The 16752-nt window shown below is 40.0% G+C and overlaps 1 protein-coding gene across 3 annotated transcripts in view; it reads left to right on the plus strand.

The window, feature by feature from the left end:
• Positions 1-16752, plus strand: part of nrbf2b (nuclear receptor binding factor 2b) — a 30030-nt gene that overhangs the window by 748 nt on the left and 12530 nt on the right. The window contains exons 2-3 of one of the 3 annotated variants that reach the window (XM_069900775.1): positions 2131-2332; positions 11078-11162. The exons of 1 other annotated variant lie outside the window; for it this stretch is intronic. In XM_069900775.1, coding sequence (XP_069756876.1) covers positions 11108-11162 — 55 coding nt within the window. In that variant the 5' untranslated portion in view covers positions 2131-2332; positions 11078-11107. The remainder of the gene's footprint in view (positions 1-2130; positions 2333-11077; positions 11163-16752) is intronic. One more of the 3 variants, XM_069900774.1, reaches the window with a different exon arrangement.

Below are 16752 nucleotides of genomic sequence, written 5' to 3' on the forward strand. Positions count from 1 at the left end.
CCACCAAAGGCTTCAGCGTCTCGTCTGAACGATGCTGATTGCAGCAATCCCAGATATGCCCTGGCGTGTTCGAGGATTTGAATCTCTGCCCTCTGACTCGGGCCCTTCACCCAGAGCACTTTGGACAAACCAAGGATGGAGACTTGTCTGGGGAGGGGGGTGGGGGAAGAAAGAAAGGGAGGGGGGTGGGGGAAGAAAGAAAGGGAGGGGGGTGGGGGAAGAAAGAAAGGGAGGGGGTGGGGGAAGAAAGAAAGGGAGGGGGGTGGGGGAAGAAAGAAAGGGAGGGGGGTGGGGGAAGAAAGAAAGGGAGGGGGGTGGGGGAAGAAAGAAAGGGAGGGGGGTGGGGGGAAGAAAGAAAGGGAGGGGGGTGGGGGGAAGAAAGAAAGGGAGGGGGGTGGGGGAAGAAAGAAAGGGAGGGGGGAAAGGGAGGGGGGTGGGGGAAGAAAGAAAGGGAGGGGGGTGGGGGGAAGAAAGAAAGGGAGGGGGGTGGGGGGAAGAAAGAAAGGGAGGGGGTGGGGGGAAGAAAGAAAGGGAGGGGGGTGGGGGGAAGAAAGAAAGGGAGGGGGTGGGGGGAAGAAAGAAAGGGAGGGGGTGGGGGGAAGAAAGAAAGGGAGGGGGTGGGGGAAGAAAGAAAGGGAGGGGGGTGGGGGAAGAAAGAAAGGGAGGGGGGTGGGGGAAGAAAGAAAGGGAGGGGGGGTGGGGGAAGAAAGAAAGGGAGGGGGGTGGGGGGAAGAAAGAAAGGGAGGGGGTGGGGGAAGAAAGAAAGGGAGGGGAGTTGATGGTGATCTGGGAGGATATGTGGGATTAGTGTAAAGCAGGTGTTAAATTGCCAGCGCGTGTTAAAGGGCCTATTTGCAGTGGTGTGACGTTATAATCTAGATGGAAGTTGCAGGAATACACTGTTCGAAGATTTTACTCACTCTACTGCCCCACAAGTGATTCGGAGGTGGGGAGACTGTGGGTTGGAAACTGCCAAATGGCATCTTCATTACTCTTAGTTGAGTCGAAGTTGGTTAGCTGTCTTTATATTTGCTTCCACTTTAAGGTACGTTTCACTTTGATGGACTAAAGGCTTTGATAGGATAGCATGCAATCCAATATATTGAATGACTTGACAGAATTTCTCAAGTTTTTTTCAAGTCTCATTAGAATAAACTACTAATCAATTAATTTTTTTTAAAAAAATATCAGTCTGAGGAAAGCACCAAACTCACAGCATTTAAATATGAAAAGTGAAATTTCAGCTCCTTTAACTATCTTTCTCAATGATGGAAGATGCTAATCTTTGAAAAATCCTAGCAAATATTGAAGGCCAAGTCAATTTAAGGCTGAGATGTACAGGTGTTTGATTTGTAGGATAATAGAGGGTGATGGGAGCAAGCAAAGTGCATTTAACCAGATAACCAGTGATCTCATTGAGAAGGCAATGTTCAGCCTAAGAGCTTGGAAGTAGTTGAAACTTCATGTAAAAAGGGTGTTTGTTACATAAAAATACATAGAGACGGTTTAAGGGCCGTGTGTTTAATTTTGCTTTCCATAAAAGCTGCAGTCAGGGAAGCATTTCAATTTTTAATGCAATGTATACTTTTTCATGAAGAGTTTTTGAACAGAAAATCATGTGAGTGCATTAACTAGAAAAGCAGGCTAATTGTGCCCTGTTCTTTCGGAATAAAATCTCACACTGAAATATAATACCTGTTATTTTGAGAACACCTCCTGTAACTTGGGTTAGTTATGCAAGGTTTTTTTTATTCATTTCATAACATTTGTAATGTGTAAACAAAGTCCAAGTTATTGGCTCAATTCATTATATTGCAAACTTTGGAGGCTTGAATTTTTTAATTTTGTAGTTATTTGCTTTTTTTTTTTTAAAAGCTCTGGCACTGCTTTATTATGTGAGGCAGATAAGTGCTTGATCAGCTCTACAAGCCACTCCAAAACTCAGCCCATGGAATCTTCGTGGGGACTAGCCAGTCATTCATACATTGTCAGCCTTGGCTCCATCATCTTGCCTCTCTCAGAAAATCATTGTCACAGACCTCTTCAATGATGATATAAAAATTAAGATTGGGGCTGTTTCATGGAGATGTGGCCTTGGACATTAGAACAGGATCTGGTCTGTTTCTTTAGATGAACCTGAATAGTTCCAGAAGACGTACATGCAGACATACAGCACAGTGAAACACGAAAATCTGCAGCCACCGTGACTGTAGTAAAAGCACACTGAAATGCTGGAGGAGCACAGCTGGTCTTTTCAGTGTGTATGGGAGACAAAGCTATGTTGCTGACATTTCAGACCTGAGCCCTTCTACATGGAATAAGCCAGAAGCAGGTAATCTCAAAATTCAAACAATGGGAGAAGAATCCAGACCAACAAAAGATGTTAATTGGGGACAAAGTAAGAATTTGTCATGTTTGTGTGAAAAGAAACAGAATGGAGAGACCATGATGGGGAAAGGTGTTGGGTGAAAGGGTGGCATGGGGGGTGGCGGTTATTGAAAGCCAGAGAAGTTGATAGTAATTTTATCTGGTTAGAAGGTGCCCAGTCAGAAGATGTGTTGTTCCTCCAATTTACAGGTGGTCTCAGTCTGGCAGTGCATGAGACCATGGACAGATATGCCAGCAAGGGAATGGGATGAAGAATTGAAATGGATGGCCACTGAGAGATCCACTCTATTGCGGCAGACAGAGTTAAGGGGCTCCACAAAGCAATCTCCCAACATCTCTGCATCCACTCTTTCTGATGTAGAGAAGACGTCAATTTGACCTCCATTTGGAGGTGTAGGGGCAGAAAGGGCAAGGGAGGGGGCACTTACCATGTTAAATGCGGAGTCCCAGGGTCAGTAGGCCATACGCTATTGGCCCCAGTACTCAAATCCAACACGCATGTGCCAGCTGGCACTCGTGCATGTGAGCGAGGAGAAACACTGCCACAAGCAGCCTACGGACCGCGGGACGCTGCATTTAACACGGTAAGTGCCCCCTCCCATGTGCGAGTGCTGGCTGGCACATGCGTGATGGATTTGAGTACCGGAGCCACTAATGTAACTAGCATCACTACCATCAGAGGAAGGGGGAAGTGTAACAGTGGTGCATGGAGGTTCGTGGCAGGTAAGGTGCTTGCAACACCCTCTTTTCTCCCCCCCCCCCCATTACACCCAATTGACCTAGAGACCTATAACCTCCGTATGTTTTGAAGGGTGGGAGGAAAACTGGAGCACTGAGAAGAAACCCGCACGGTCACTGGGAGAATATACAAGCTCCTGATAGACAGCACTGGATTTGAACCTGAGTTGTTGGTGCTGTAACACCGTTGTGCTAACCGCTACACAAACTGTCCTGCCCTGATGCATTAAGCTTGTTCAAAGGAAGCTAAGAGAATTTTCCAAATGTATAAGCAACCAGTTATCCATTCATATTGGTTACAACACTTTTCTGTGTTGCAACAAAGTGTACAATTCCGTAATATTTCAATCCCAGTGAAATATTTTGGAATGCCCTAGGATTGTGGAAGACTCCATCATAAATTATTTTACATGAAGTAACAACCAAGTTTTTGACTGAGAATTGCAAATCATATTGGTTGCAAAATATTTCACAAGCATTTGAATAATTAAATTAATTTGAAATTCAAGATTGGGGGAAAGCCATAAAGATTATATGGGGAGAGGAAGAGCGAGTGAAGCAATGGGAAATAGGCAAACTTCAATGATTGAGACTAAGCAGCTGGAGTTGGAGAGTACAACTGGGACAGATTACCAGTACTTCGAGATGAGAGTATTGTGACTGTTTTCTCTTCCCCTCCATCCTCAATTTGAAGCCCAGTGTTCTAGTTATCCATAATTTTGTATCATCCAGAAGGTGATCCAACACAGCAACACAAAGACCAAAGATGGTGGTAAAATCACATTGGGAAGTTTTCACTTCAAAAGAAAGTTAGAATTTTTATAGTCATTTTTGAATTGCTGTAGAGCTCCAGTGAAAGGCCCTGATATTTTCTTACATATAAAGTACTAGTTGTTCCTTAAAGGACATACCTGACATATCTGAAACTTTCCTGCTTTACATCAAAATAATGTGGAAAGTTTTCCACCCACAAGGTTCTTGCTGTGAAGCCAGTTAGAACAGTGTTGCAACAGGTTTGCAGTTAAAAACCACCTTCTTCCATTACTTATAGAAAATTATATAATTTAAGTAATGAAACACCATGTCCTTTCTTATTCTAAATTTGTGAAAAAATTAATTTTTTGCAGAGATGTATGGAATAGATTGGATGTCTATTTTGATGGTGGGAAATGGATGGAATTTCCAAGTATGAAATTGGAGAAAGTTGTAAATAAGATGATTCAAATAGGGTGTTTTAAATTAATGGAATTATTTTGAAATCAGTTGGTGAATGGAGCATTCAGCAGTGATTAGTGAGCAGTTCTGGATCAATTGTTTGTTCCTTATTAGCTGGAAGGAGAGAACTAGAATTGAGAGTTAACAGATGAAATAAAATTCTGCAGATGTAGTGAAAACACCAAAGTGCTGGAGTGCTTTTTGCCAACAATGTAGAATGAGGCAGTTTGAGCTCCACCCACTATTTTCACCACAGTAAATTTTGAATTGTAGTTGCCTGCAGACTAATGTTTAGCTATGGGGAATTGTTTGTAATCTGAGCAATTGCCAAGGTTGTGGTGAAAATAGCATCAAGATGGACATTTGTTTACACAGTATTTGATAGTTAGCAGCTTTCAGTTTGATTCAAAAGGCAAAAAGATCTGCTTTAATGATTTCCTGTTTGCTGTTTTTGGAATGGGTACATTTGGTAGCTGCAGGGAGAGACTGCCTGATTGGCTCTCTTGACCTGCTTGGTTACGTGGCAGTGTTATTGTTCAGAAGCATTTCATAAACTTTGCAGCTGTTGCAATGTGGAATAAGTCTGAATCTATCTTTAAAAACCTAAATCACTTCCACTTTAAAATACAGGAAGACTAAGATGTTACATGAGTCCTTCAGCTACTGTAAAACTTCCATTGTACAGTTAAATTATGATCTACACCATTACTTTCACTGGTCTGCTTACCTGCCTAAATCTTTTCAATCCAAATGTTCCATTAAAATCTGTATCTGGCCTTTTAGAAAATCAATGTTTGGACTTCCATAGTCCTTTGTGAAAATATACTTCTCAATAACTTAGATTTAGTCTGCCTTCTGGTTCTTTCACTGCATTCCTTTTTCATTTTGGGTTTCTTGATTGAATCACTTTGAACTCCTAGAAGTGCTTTCATTTTAAACCCTTTAATTCCTGGTGGGTTTTTCATTGTGAATTCATTTTATTTTCCACCTGGCTCTTTTGGCATAGAAATGTAGAAGGGAAGAAATAATATACAGCAATGAAGAAATATGATTTTCAAGCTGATCTTGCCATGTGAAATATAGTTCTTTCAGGTTTTTTTTGCATCACATCCCTGACCCAGTTATTGTTTTCTTTGCACTCTCATTCTGTCTTGATCAGCAGCACACTTCCTCCCTACCATCCACAGAAGGTGATGGTGGAGGACTATTTCTGTGAGTGGATACCCAGGGCAATCCACAGGGATCAATGTTGATTGCAATGTATGTGAATGGTTTGGATGTCTATGGAGGAGGCATGGTCAGCAAGTTCATAGATGATAAAGGTTGGTGGAGTTCACAGTGCAGACTATCTTAGGCTGCAGGCTGCTGTTACTGGGAAATGAGACAAGCACTAATAAGTTCCTTCCTTGAATATTGCGAGTGCGAAAGACCAAGTATCACTGAAGGTGGTAGCCTAGACAGATAACATAGTTAAGGCTTATGCACTCTGCCCTTCATTAGCCAGGCAATTGAATGTAAGAGCAGGAAGGTTATGCTCTAACTGTACAAAAAAATTCTTCAGCTGGAGTACCTCATGTAGTTCAGGGCTCCATGCTATGGGAAAGATGGGATAGTGTTTGAGAGGATGCAGAGATTCACCAGAATATTACCTGGAATGGAACATTTCAGTTACAAGAAGAGAGACGGTCTATTTTCGTTGGGAAGGGATGTGAATGGGGTTGAAGAGCTTAGATAGAGTAGAGTGTTGGAAATGCCCTCCTTATCAGAGGTGAATAAACCTAGAGGGCATAGATATAGAGGGGATCTGAAAGGGGCCTTTCTCACCCAGGCAGTTGTGTACCTGGAATATACTGCTGGCAGAGTCAGAGACAGTATTTTTATCCAAATGAGTACTTGAATCACCAAGATAAAGGCTACAGGACAAGTACTGGAACCAGATGAGTGGACACTGGTTGAAATGGACCTGCTGGTCCAGATGACCTGTAACCATGCTAAATGTCTCTGACTTCCCTTGGTGATTGATTTGGTAACTTGGCTCGGGGTTCTGTGTCCATTGGCAATACCTTTTCCATTCAGGGGCTGTACATCTGAAGTTTGCAGTGGAATAGCCCCAACAGTAGTTGCTAGCACTTTGCTACACCTTTCACCCTGGCCCGAATTGATGCAATAGAATTTCACTGTTTCACCTGGCAAGATCAGTTTTAAAGTTGTATCAATGGGGAAAAGTATGTATATATTTCTAAGCCCTTACTTTTTAAATAGCTGATTATGCAAGTTTAATAAATTCTTCATTGGGCATCGTTGCATAACATTTCTTCCCTTCACCCTACATTTCTGTACCAAAAGAGCCAGACAGGGAAAATGAAATTAATATCACAGTGAGTAAAACACCAGGGATTAAAGAGTTAAATTGAAAGCACACATTGTACTTCTAGGAGCTCACTGTGATTCGATCAAGAGACCCAAAATGAAAAGGGATGCAGTGGAAGAATCAAAGGGCAGTCTAGATCTAAGTTATTGAGAAGAATATTTTCATAAAGGGTTGTGGAAGTCCCAAGTATGATCTTCTAAAATGGAACATTTGGCTTGAAAAGGACTGATTTAGGCAGGTAAGCAGATCACTTTCCGTCGAACTCCTAGTCAGGAAAGCAGAAATGGTTATCGTTTGGACGACATTTGCATGTCATGTCAAAGATTATTTTCAAAACCCCTTAGCTACAGGTTATTTTAATTGTTTTGTATCCCAGAGAGTGAGTCTTTCATTCTTTTCTGAGTAGGGTCTCTCATATTAATTTTCCTTGTAAAACTACTTAAAATGGCAAAGCTAGAAAAGATAAAGGTACTATTTTTAAATCCATCAGTGACCATGTATATTTCTTAAATCCCTATCCTTTTGCAACTTTTTGATCCTCCAATTCTGACTGATATCTCTGATCTTAAACTTTCTGCTTTTGGTAGCTGGATCTTCAACTGTCAAGCCCTAAGCTCTAGAATTCAGCCTCATTTACCTTCCAACTCTGCTTTATGAAGCTTCAGAAAATCTCCAGTCAAGCATCAATAATCTAAGACTTTCTGCCTATTTTCTTTTGAATAACTCTCCTGTGAATACCCCACAATGTTTACTATATGCTGAATGTTCTTTGTAAATGCTAGGTGTTAAGTTTGTTAACTAATAATGCTGTACCTGAGTCAGTTTAGTAGAACCACAATGCCTAAGTACACTTGTACATAATGATAAAGCTATATTTTGTCACCTGCTTCAGAGTCTGTCAAATATTATACCAGTCGAGTATGCCATGGGCAAAACTGATTTGCATGATTGACCTACTGCAAGCAGAAGGGTCTAAAAACAGCTTGTTGAGATGGCATTTGTGAATTGGGAGTGCCAGTAGCTGACTCACTGAAGAGAGAGGGGACGCTGTAGAATGTTTTACACATTTTCTTGACATCTATGTTCCCTCCAGCTTAAAATGCTTTCACCAAAGTAAAATGAAAAATAATGCAGCCAAATTAACAATGTAGAAATTAAAATGAAAGCAGGAAAGCTAAACCATCGAATAGTAATTTTAAAAAATCTGACCTTTTTGGCTTTTCCATCACCAGTTTTTAAACACTTCCCACTGCCTTCAGCTACTTTATTCCTTTACTTTTACTAAAGCCCACATTGTTCTGTGCCTCTTCCACGTACTGGTTGCTATTTCACCAATGTCTCCTCTTTTATTTCTTGTGTACTCATTTCAATATCACTGGATTTTCTTCCAGGTAGATTCCTTCACTTTTGCATTTTTTCCCCTAATGTTAGCAGAAAGCCCAGAACGCAGACACACAAGCCGGTTCAAATCATTTGAGTTAGGAGAGCGTACAGTTAAAAGTAGAAGAGATGAAAATTAGTGGAATTTTTTAAAAGTTGGGCATGAAGGAACTTGCTGAGTACTCCAGCCAAAATGGTGGGTCTGATTCACCTATTGTCCAGCTTAGTTTTACATCATAGGTTAGGTTTGGCCATTCTTTCACATAAGCACAGTCATGCAGTTAGAGAAATGTTAGGCATAATAAATAATACTACATAATAACAATGCCTTTTCTGAAAACAATTCAAATTATAAAGCATCAAAAACAGCACATGCATTTTGCTGAAATGTCTACCTCTGAGAGCCAGTTTTAACTTGTGGTTAAAACTGCTTTCTGTTGACTTACTAAAGTAAATAATTTATTTGAGTTATCAGTGTAAAAGGGCATCTTGTGCCAATTACATGCATGAATCCATTTTGTTTGTCAAACCATTTGTCTAAGATATTTCTCCATTTTAATTTGTGTATTGTGTAAGAATATCCTTCTGGTGGAATTTCCCCGCTCCTCCAAAATAAAGAACTGTATGACCCTGTAACTTCTACGCTGTAACCCAGCAGGGAGTGGGAATTCAGTGAGATGCAGTTGCAAGAAGTGAATCTAAATGTTCCTTTCTGGAAAAGCTGGTTGGTGGTTGGAAATACCATGCTATATTTCCCTCACAAATTTATGTGAAGAAAGTTTATTTTTGTCATAATCATTTAAAGTGTGATACTGCAGAAAGATTTCAGCAATTTGTTTTAAAAACAGTTGCATTTAACTGTCATATGTTTACTTAGTTTTGTTGAAGACCTTGTAAAATTCTACATTGAATGAATTTATTTCTGTATGAGATTTCCACAAGCCTTTCCTGGGCACATTCAGTACTTTGCAGCTGTTCAAAGTATAATCTGGCACCCTTTGTTACTGTAAACATTTTGTTCCAAATACACTTATTTATCAAGTCAACAGTCTGAGCTATCAATAAATTCAGATACTTTTTTTGGAGATGTGCAATTGAATTATCTAAAATAGACTCAACAACATTATTTTTCTTAAGAGGTTCATTCAGAAGTCTGATGGCAGCAGGAAAGAAACTGCCCTTAAATCTCATGTGTAGTCTCGCACTCGTGCATCTTTTTCCCAACTGATGTTCAGGTTAATGGGCAAAGGCTCTCTTCAGATTTCTTGTGCGAGTACAAACATGACACTCGGTTGGCAGAGAGGTTGCGCAATGCCTTTACAATGCCAGCAATGGGGACTTGGGTTCGAATCCTGCGCTATCTGTAAGGGGCTGGTATGTTCTCCGTGTGTCTGTGGGTTTTCTCCAGGATCTCCAGTTTCCTCCCACATTCAAGATGTACTGGGGTGTAGGTTAATAGGTTTAAATTGGGCAGCGTGGACTTGAGTCGAAATAGCCTGTTAATGTGGTGTATGTCTAAATTTAAATAAAAAGAATACAACCCTGAGATTCAGAATTATTAGGTAGGGCAAAAATATTGTACTGAATGTATACATGTAAACAAATAAAGAAATTGAAATAAACTGCAATACAGAGAGAAGTGTAAAAGTAAGAGTTCTTAAGTCCCTGATTGAGTTTGTTGTTGAGGAGTCTGATGGTGGAGGGGGAGCAGCTGTTCATGAATCTGGTGGTGAGAGTCTTGTGGCACCTATACCTCTTACCTAATGGTAGCAGTGACAGAGCGAGTACTGGGTGATGTGGAAATCGATGGCAGCTTTCCCTGTGGATATTCTCAATGGTGGGGAGGGGCTTTGCATGTGATGACCTGGGCTGCGTCCACTACCTTAAGCAGGGCTTTCCCCTTGGGTACTGATGTTTCCATACCTCCAGCCGGTCAGCACACCTTCCACCACACATCTGTAGAAATTTGCTGGGATTTCTGATGTCATACCAAACCTCCACAAACTCCTGAGAAAGTAAAGGCACTGTCTTACTTTGTTCCTGATGCCATTAGTGTGTTGGGTCCAGGAAAGGTCCTCTAAGATCGTGACTCCCAACAGCTTAAATTTGCTCACCCTCTCTACCACTGATTTCCCCCAATGATCACTTTCTCTTCCTGAAGTCAACAATCTTGAGTTTAATGGCTCCAGAGCTATTGTTAAACTTTATTTTCTGTATATGCAACATTCCAAAAGTTTAGCAGAAATACATTGCAGAATCAAATGTCTTGTGCTGCACTCTGAACTAATGACATTGCACTTTCTTTTTAATTTTTCATATTCTCCTTAAACTCTATGGTATTTCTATTTATAATTTTGCTTAATTATTCACCTGTTTTTCTGAAAATTTTCAAAATTCTGGACCCACATTTTAGTATACAGAATTGTATAGAGCCACCCTTCACTTGCTGCTGACGAGCTTTCTACTTTATTTTCCGACTGTTAGGTAGACATGCCAATGAATTTTCCATTTGTATAATCCCATTAATACAGCAGAAATGACTGAAGGCACATCAAAAATATGATCAGGCAAAAACAAATTGAGCCCAAGTCTTGAAAGGTGATTGTGTGGGCAAAATGGAGATGCAAGAAGCTGCAAATGCTGGAACCTTGTGCAAAAAAAAACTACTGGGTAAACTTGACAGGCCAGGCAGCATCTTGGGTCAAGACCCTTCATCTGGACTGAAGCATTGTGAACCCAAATGCCGACTGCCCTTTTCTATCCACAGATGCTGCCCGAGGTGTCTTTTGCACACAATATGTTTGTTATTTCTTGGACTTCCTACCAAGGCACTTTTCATGGATCAATAATATAAAAGAGTCCATGCATTTGCTCCCTTTTCTGAAGACTTAATCAAGCTGCCTGGTTCATTGCAAGGCCAGAGTGTTCATGATTTGAAATGACTTAATGCAAATGAATTCTGCTTAGAAGTATTGTTTCTTTCAGGCTCACCAGCAAAGCAGAAAGGCAGAGCGTATGCTAACAGCAGGAAAATATGCTGAAGCAATTGATTGTCATGGGAAAGCTGCAGGTTGGTGAATCTTCTCAGTATTAAATTAAAACTCATTTCTCTGTAAAACACCTTGGGATGTTTTTTCATTTGGAAGTAAATGTTCTTGCGTTTCAAATAACTTGAAGTAAGTATTACGAACTACCATTTCATTTTAGTGTGAATATCAACTTAAGGGTATTTTGAAGGGGACTTATTGAACCACAGCCTGCAGCTGACGTGGACATTACCCCTCCATAAATCTTTGTCTGCGAAGCCAAGCCAAAGACAAAGAAGATTATTGAACCACACAGTGACCAAAAGGAAGGTTACTTCGACTGAACTGGGCCTGGGTTTTTGGAAGCATCATGGAAGTCACACATTTTGTTTCCCCTCCCCAAGGAAAAGGGGAGTTGTGACAACACATTTCTTAGCAAGAAACTTAATAAGGATAAGTGAGTATTCAGTAGTCCAGTCACTCAGTCTGTCCCACCTTCTTTGTAATTATTTAAAAGCCTGAGTTTCAACACAGCATTTCCAAGATAGAACTGTGAACCGACTTTACAGAATTGCACCTAAGCTGTAGTAGATTGGGTATTTTGCCCAGGTATATTCAAGCATAGTTGGGGGTTAAGTTTAGATAAGTTAATTAAGGTATTATTAGTAATTTTAATAACTATTTAAAAAATAACACTATTTTGGATTTCTATTGTTGCTGGTCTGCGACATAACAAAATAAATTGCACATGAAATTTAACTTGGGCAAAGATCCCGATCTCTGGCGCTATAGAGGTGTTGCACTAACTGCTACGCTAACCATGCTGTCCCACAATATTATTTCCTGTTTTAAGCTTTGTTCTACCTTTATGTTTACATAGAGGGTTCCCTTTGGGGTCAATTTCTATTTTTTGGCATTTTCTGTGGTCCCAACATTGCCAGATTAAAGAGGTACAGCCTGTACAGTGAAACTAAATATGGGCTGACCAGGACCTCTAGAATACTATTAAGCAGAAGGATAATGTGAGTGGGATTTAATGAAAATTAAGATGAAGGCAATGGATCTTGGATGAAAAATTTAAATTTAATCAAATGTGTGAGAACTCTCAAGTAGTTATAAGTTGTATTTTCATTGTGCCTGTGTCAGATATTTGAGTTTTATCCATTTAGTTTTATTTGCCTGCCCTTTAACCATAGAACTATAAAATTCCCTTGGGGGGGGGGGGGGGAAAGTAAAAGATGTTAAGACAGTAGATTCCACATAATATACTTACTTCCCCTCTGGTTCTTTTGCTGGATTTCTTAAATCTGAAAATAGAAAAAATTGGAAATTCTCAGTTGTTCAATTAGCAAATTAGAGAGAAAAGAATAAACCTCAGGTCAGTAGCCTGTCAACAGGTGGGCTGTCACTTTTATCAGGGTATTGAAAAGTCTGAAGTATTTTGTTGGAAGTTGTGCAATGATTAAAGAAATTTCCAACCTTTTGGATCTCAATCCTTGAAGTTATCCAGTTCAGTAAAATCCCTGTCTGGAATTCAAGCAACTGGCAACAAAAATCACTTTAAAAAAACAAAAAATTACATATATATAAAAGTTTAAAATTGGCGCTGCCAAGCGGCCAGTGTGCCAATCCTCACGACATGCAGTCTCAAGCAATCGGCAAATTTACTTATCCAGCATCAAATGTATATTTCAGCGTGTAAGTAGAGCCTTGAAACCCTCAAAAAGCACTAAAAAAATCAGACTTGTATGCCAGAATCAAAAATTAGACCTTGAATTTAACTTAAAAAAAAACACTCGACGTAGATTGGGCATATAAGACGACCTGAAATACACAAAAAAGAGCCCAACCTCCAACAAATTTCAAGCTTCCAGTATATTACAAAAAAAAATTTTATTTAAAAAAAAAAACGTTTAAAATCCTACAAAATCACTGTCATCGTCTGAGGTAAACACCTCAGCAAGCATATCCAGAGTATTACTGATTACACTTTCATCATACGGGTCCCAGTCTGTATCTGATGAGTTGACTTCTGCTTCCTCATTAGAAACCCACAATAAATCATCCTCTGTACCATCCATTGCACTAGAGATATTGCACTTTTTGAACGATTTTATTACAGTCTCTATTTTCACTTTATCCCATGCTTTGAGCTCAATGTTACATGGCACATCAAATGCTGGAGCACCCATTGCTCTGCCTTTTGTAAAGGATTTTTCTGCACTCATCATCGAAGTATTCCATTCTTCACGCACATGATTTTTAAATGGCTTGTTCAAGCAAACATCTAGTAGTTACAATGTAGAAGTCAAACCATCTGGAATAACAGCAGTTAAAGTATTTAGTGCTAATCTATTTTAGTGTTCTCTATTAAATGGCTGCGTAACATATCCCAGACCAACAAACTTCGTTCCTGCTTGTCTATCCATAGTTTTACACCACTTTCATCCATCCATTCTTTTTCATAAAAATGTACAAAAATACCTGCTGGGAATTTTATTTTAAGTTTAAGTTTGCGCTTGGGTCTTAACTTCATCCCAACGGCCATGCATGATAACACCACTGTAAACCTGGTCTTTTCATGGTCCGTACATCTGCCTTGCACAGTTTTCATCCCTTTATATTCCACTGTTTAATTGCCTGTCATGCCAAAATTCATGGGGGTTTCATCCGTATTTCCAGTATTTGTCGATGGAAACTGGTGTTTCTGCTGCTGACTTATAATAAACTGGTAAACTCTTAACTTTATGATCACGATCTTTTGGTAGTTTCTGAGCAATTTTTTTGTCATGTTTCCAGATTTTTCCTGTTCATGAAAGAGTTGCACCAACCTTCTGTAGCTTTAAAATCTTTACTGTTCTCTGGGTGTGACTTTGCCCACTTCAGTGCATATGCTCTGATTTTATTCCTGGTGACTATGTAGCAGTCTTGCCCCTGTTCACCTACCCATTCTGCGATGTGATTTTTTCCCAACTCTGGCAAATGAGTGATTCCTCTTCTCATCGATTATTTTTTCGTTGGTATTTTTCTTCATTCTTTCTCCAGTCTCTTACGAACTTCTCAAATGTCCTTGCAGCAGTACAGTTGCTGGCTTTCTTGGCCACTTCTATTGCTTTTAACTTAAAATTTGCTTCATGGTTTCGTCGCTTTGCTGGAGGCTCCATGATAACAACCACCTGGTCATGCCCAACAGCTCAGTCAATGCAATTTTTTGGGGTCAACTTGTATGCCCGATGATATAAAACCATGAAAATGAGGCTGAAAATGGGGACCTGACTTATGAGAAGGTTGACTTGTATGCGAAATAAATGAAGTTCTGGATACTGAGGTTTTTACTGTACTTTCTATGTTTTTTGTACTTGAATTGCTACATTTTTAAAAGTTGGAAACGTTGAGAATTTCCTCTGTTTTCTATTCCAATATTTGCACATAGAGCTTCTGGGTACTTGAGAGAAACAAGGTCTGTGTGACTTAGCCTGTTGAATGGTAAGAAGTAAAAATATTCAATGCAAAGCATTAGGATAGATCAGTTGGAAGAATGGGTGTTGTGAAGTGTTGCACTTTGGGAGGTCAAACACAAGAGGAAATTATAAAGGACTCTTCGGAGAATTGATGTATAGAGGGATCTTGAATTCAAGCCCATAGTGTTCTAAAAATGGCAGCACAAGTGGATGGGATGGTAAAGGACGTGTACACTTTTGACGGATAGGGCATTGAGTATAAAAGTTGACAAATCATATTGCAGCTGCATAAAACTTTGTTTAGGCCACATTTGGAGTATCGTGTGAAGTTCTGGTTCCAGCTTTACAGGAAGAATGTGGAGGCTTTGGAGAGAGTGCAACATGCATTCACAAGAATGTTGCCTGGTGAGAGAGTATTAGCCATAATTAGAAGTTGGACAAACTTTAATTGTATTCTATGAAGCATTGGGAAGGCGAAGGGATGAATTGACAAAAAGTATCCTTTCATTATGCTACCTGAGCCAGGTCCAAATTTGCATATAGTCAATAAGATAAGGGAGTTAAATTTGCAGCCTAAAGAACTGTGGTTTTTTTTAGACAGCAATGATGTAAAAATCTGAAAAAGTTAACATAATTACTCACCTTGTGGTTGTTTACACGACACCCCTCAAGTTCCTGTGTCCGTTAGTCCTGGTGCTTTTACGTGGAGTAATGTGGCCTGAGTCATCAGTCGGACGTCATATTCATGAGGTGAGTTTTGTGGTGCGATTTAGACTGCAGGCTTCCCCTGAAAAATAGTAGGGGTCCTGTAAGATAAATCGCGGTGCAGGAATTGACGAAAAAATTCCTGCACTTTCCTTTTTAGATTGCCCATGTAATGGCAAATTTCGTTGTTTGTGCCGTTACATGCCTGCAGTCTTAAAAACCCTAGTTAACTCTAATTTTGGAAAGGAGGGAGCTTCTCTGATGGGACAAGCTCCACCTGCTTTATACTGGGACCAGTAACTAAGTTTGTGAATAGGGTTTAAAATTTAAACTAAATAGTAGGGGGTTGGTTTAAACAGATTGAAAAGAGTGAATAAAACTCAAAGGAAGGACAGCACAGGAGATGTTAAAAGGCTCTAGGATTTTTTTTTAAAAAAGAAAAAGTTTAGGAAGGGATAGCAATTTAACCTGGCAACATGGAGACAAATGTGAGAAAGGTGGTGAATAAAAAGTTTGGAGGTATATTTAAATGCATGTAGTATGTGAAACAAGCTATGCGTGCTTAAAGCGCAATTGGAAATTGGCAGATACAATGTGGTGGTGGAAGGAGGAGCAAAGCTAAGGACTAAACATCCAAGGATACACATCCTATGTTTTTGGGGAAATGCACAGCAGAAATGTGGAGATTGTTTAAGGAAAACTTCCAAAGAGTTCTGGATAGGTTTGTCCCACTAAGACCAGGAACTTTGAGTCGAGGAGAGGAAGCATTACTTTAAGATTCATTTATCATGTAATAAAATATAGTACAACTCTGATTATCCAAAATGGTCAGGACCAGGTCTATGTTGGATAAATGTTTTTTGGAGAACTGGTCACTTTTTTAAAAAAAACAGCCCAGTAGCAACAGCAAATCACTTGTAATGGTGTTTAAACACCAACAAACAATAAGATGAGACTTTTTAAGCATTAAAATAATGTTTAATTCTCATCAAAAGAAAATGCAACCTCCGCTGATCACAGAGACCTCCCAACCGCAGCCGATCCCCGACACGTACACACCACTGCTGCTGATCCCTGGGGAAGCTTTCCTGGCCAGTGGAACAGCAAGTCGGTGGGCTCCTGTCTCCCTGGCCATCAGAGTTCCTGATGCCTGAATCATACCCTGTAGGCCAACGTACACGTACGCCAGGGAGCTCTGTTGTGGAGGGGAGGGAATGCCACTGAACCTGACACTCCTGCCCAGGAGGCCACTCTCTTTGATGATGCCGGGACAATGGATTCTTCCCACTGCTTGCATGCAATTTAAGAGGGAGAATTGGAGAGAAAAGTCAATAGGGAAAGGTAAAGGAAAGAAGGGGAGGGAGTTACCCGAAATATGGGCAATCGTTGTTCTAATATCATGTCGATTGAATTTTCTGATTTGTTTTGGATATCCTCATTCATCCACATTTTTAAAAAAAATTTCAGA

Source organism: Narcine bancroftii, chromosome 10 (genome assembly GCF_036971445.1).
Source record: "Narcine bancroftii isolate sNarBan1 chromosome 10, sNarBan1.hap1, whole genome shotgun sequence".
Lineage (NCBI taxonomy): Eukaryota > Metazoa > Chordata > Chondrichthyes > Torpediniformes > Narcinidae > Narcine > Narcine bancroftii.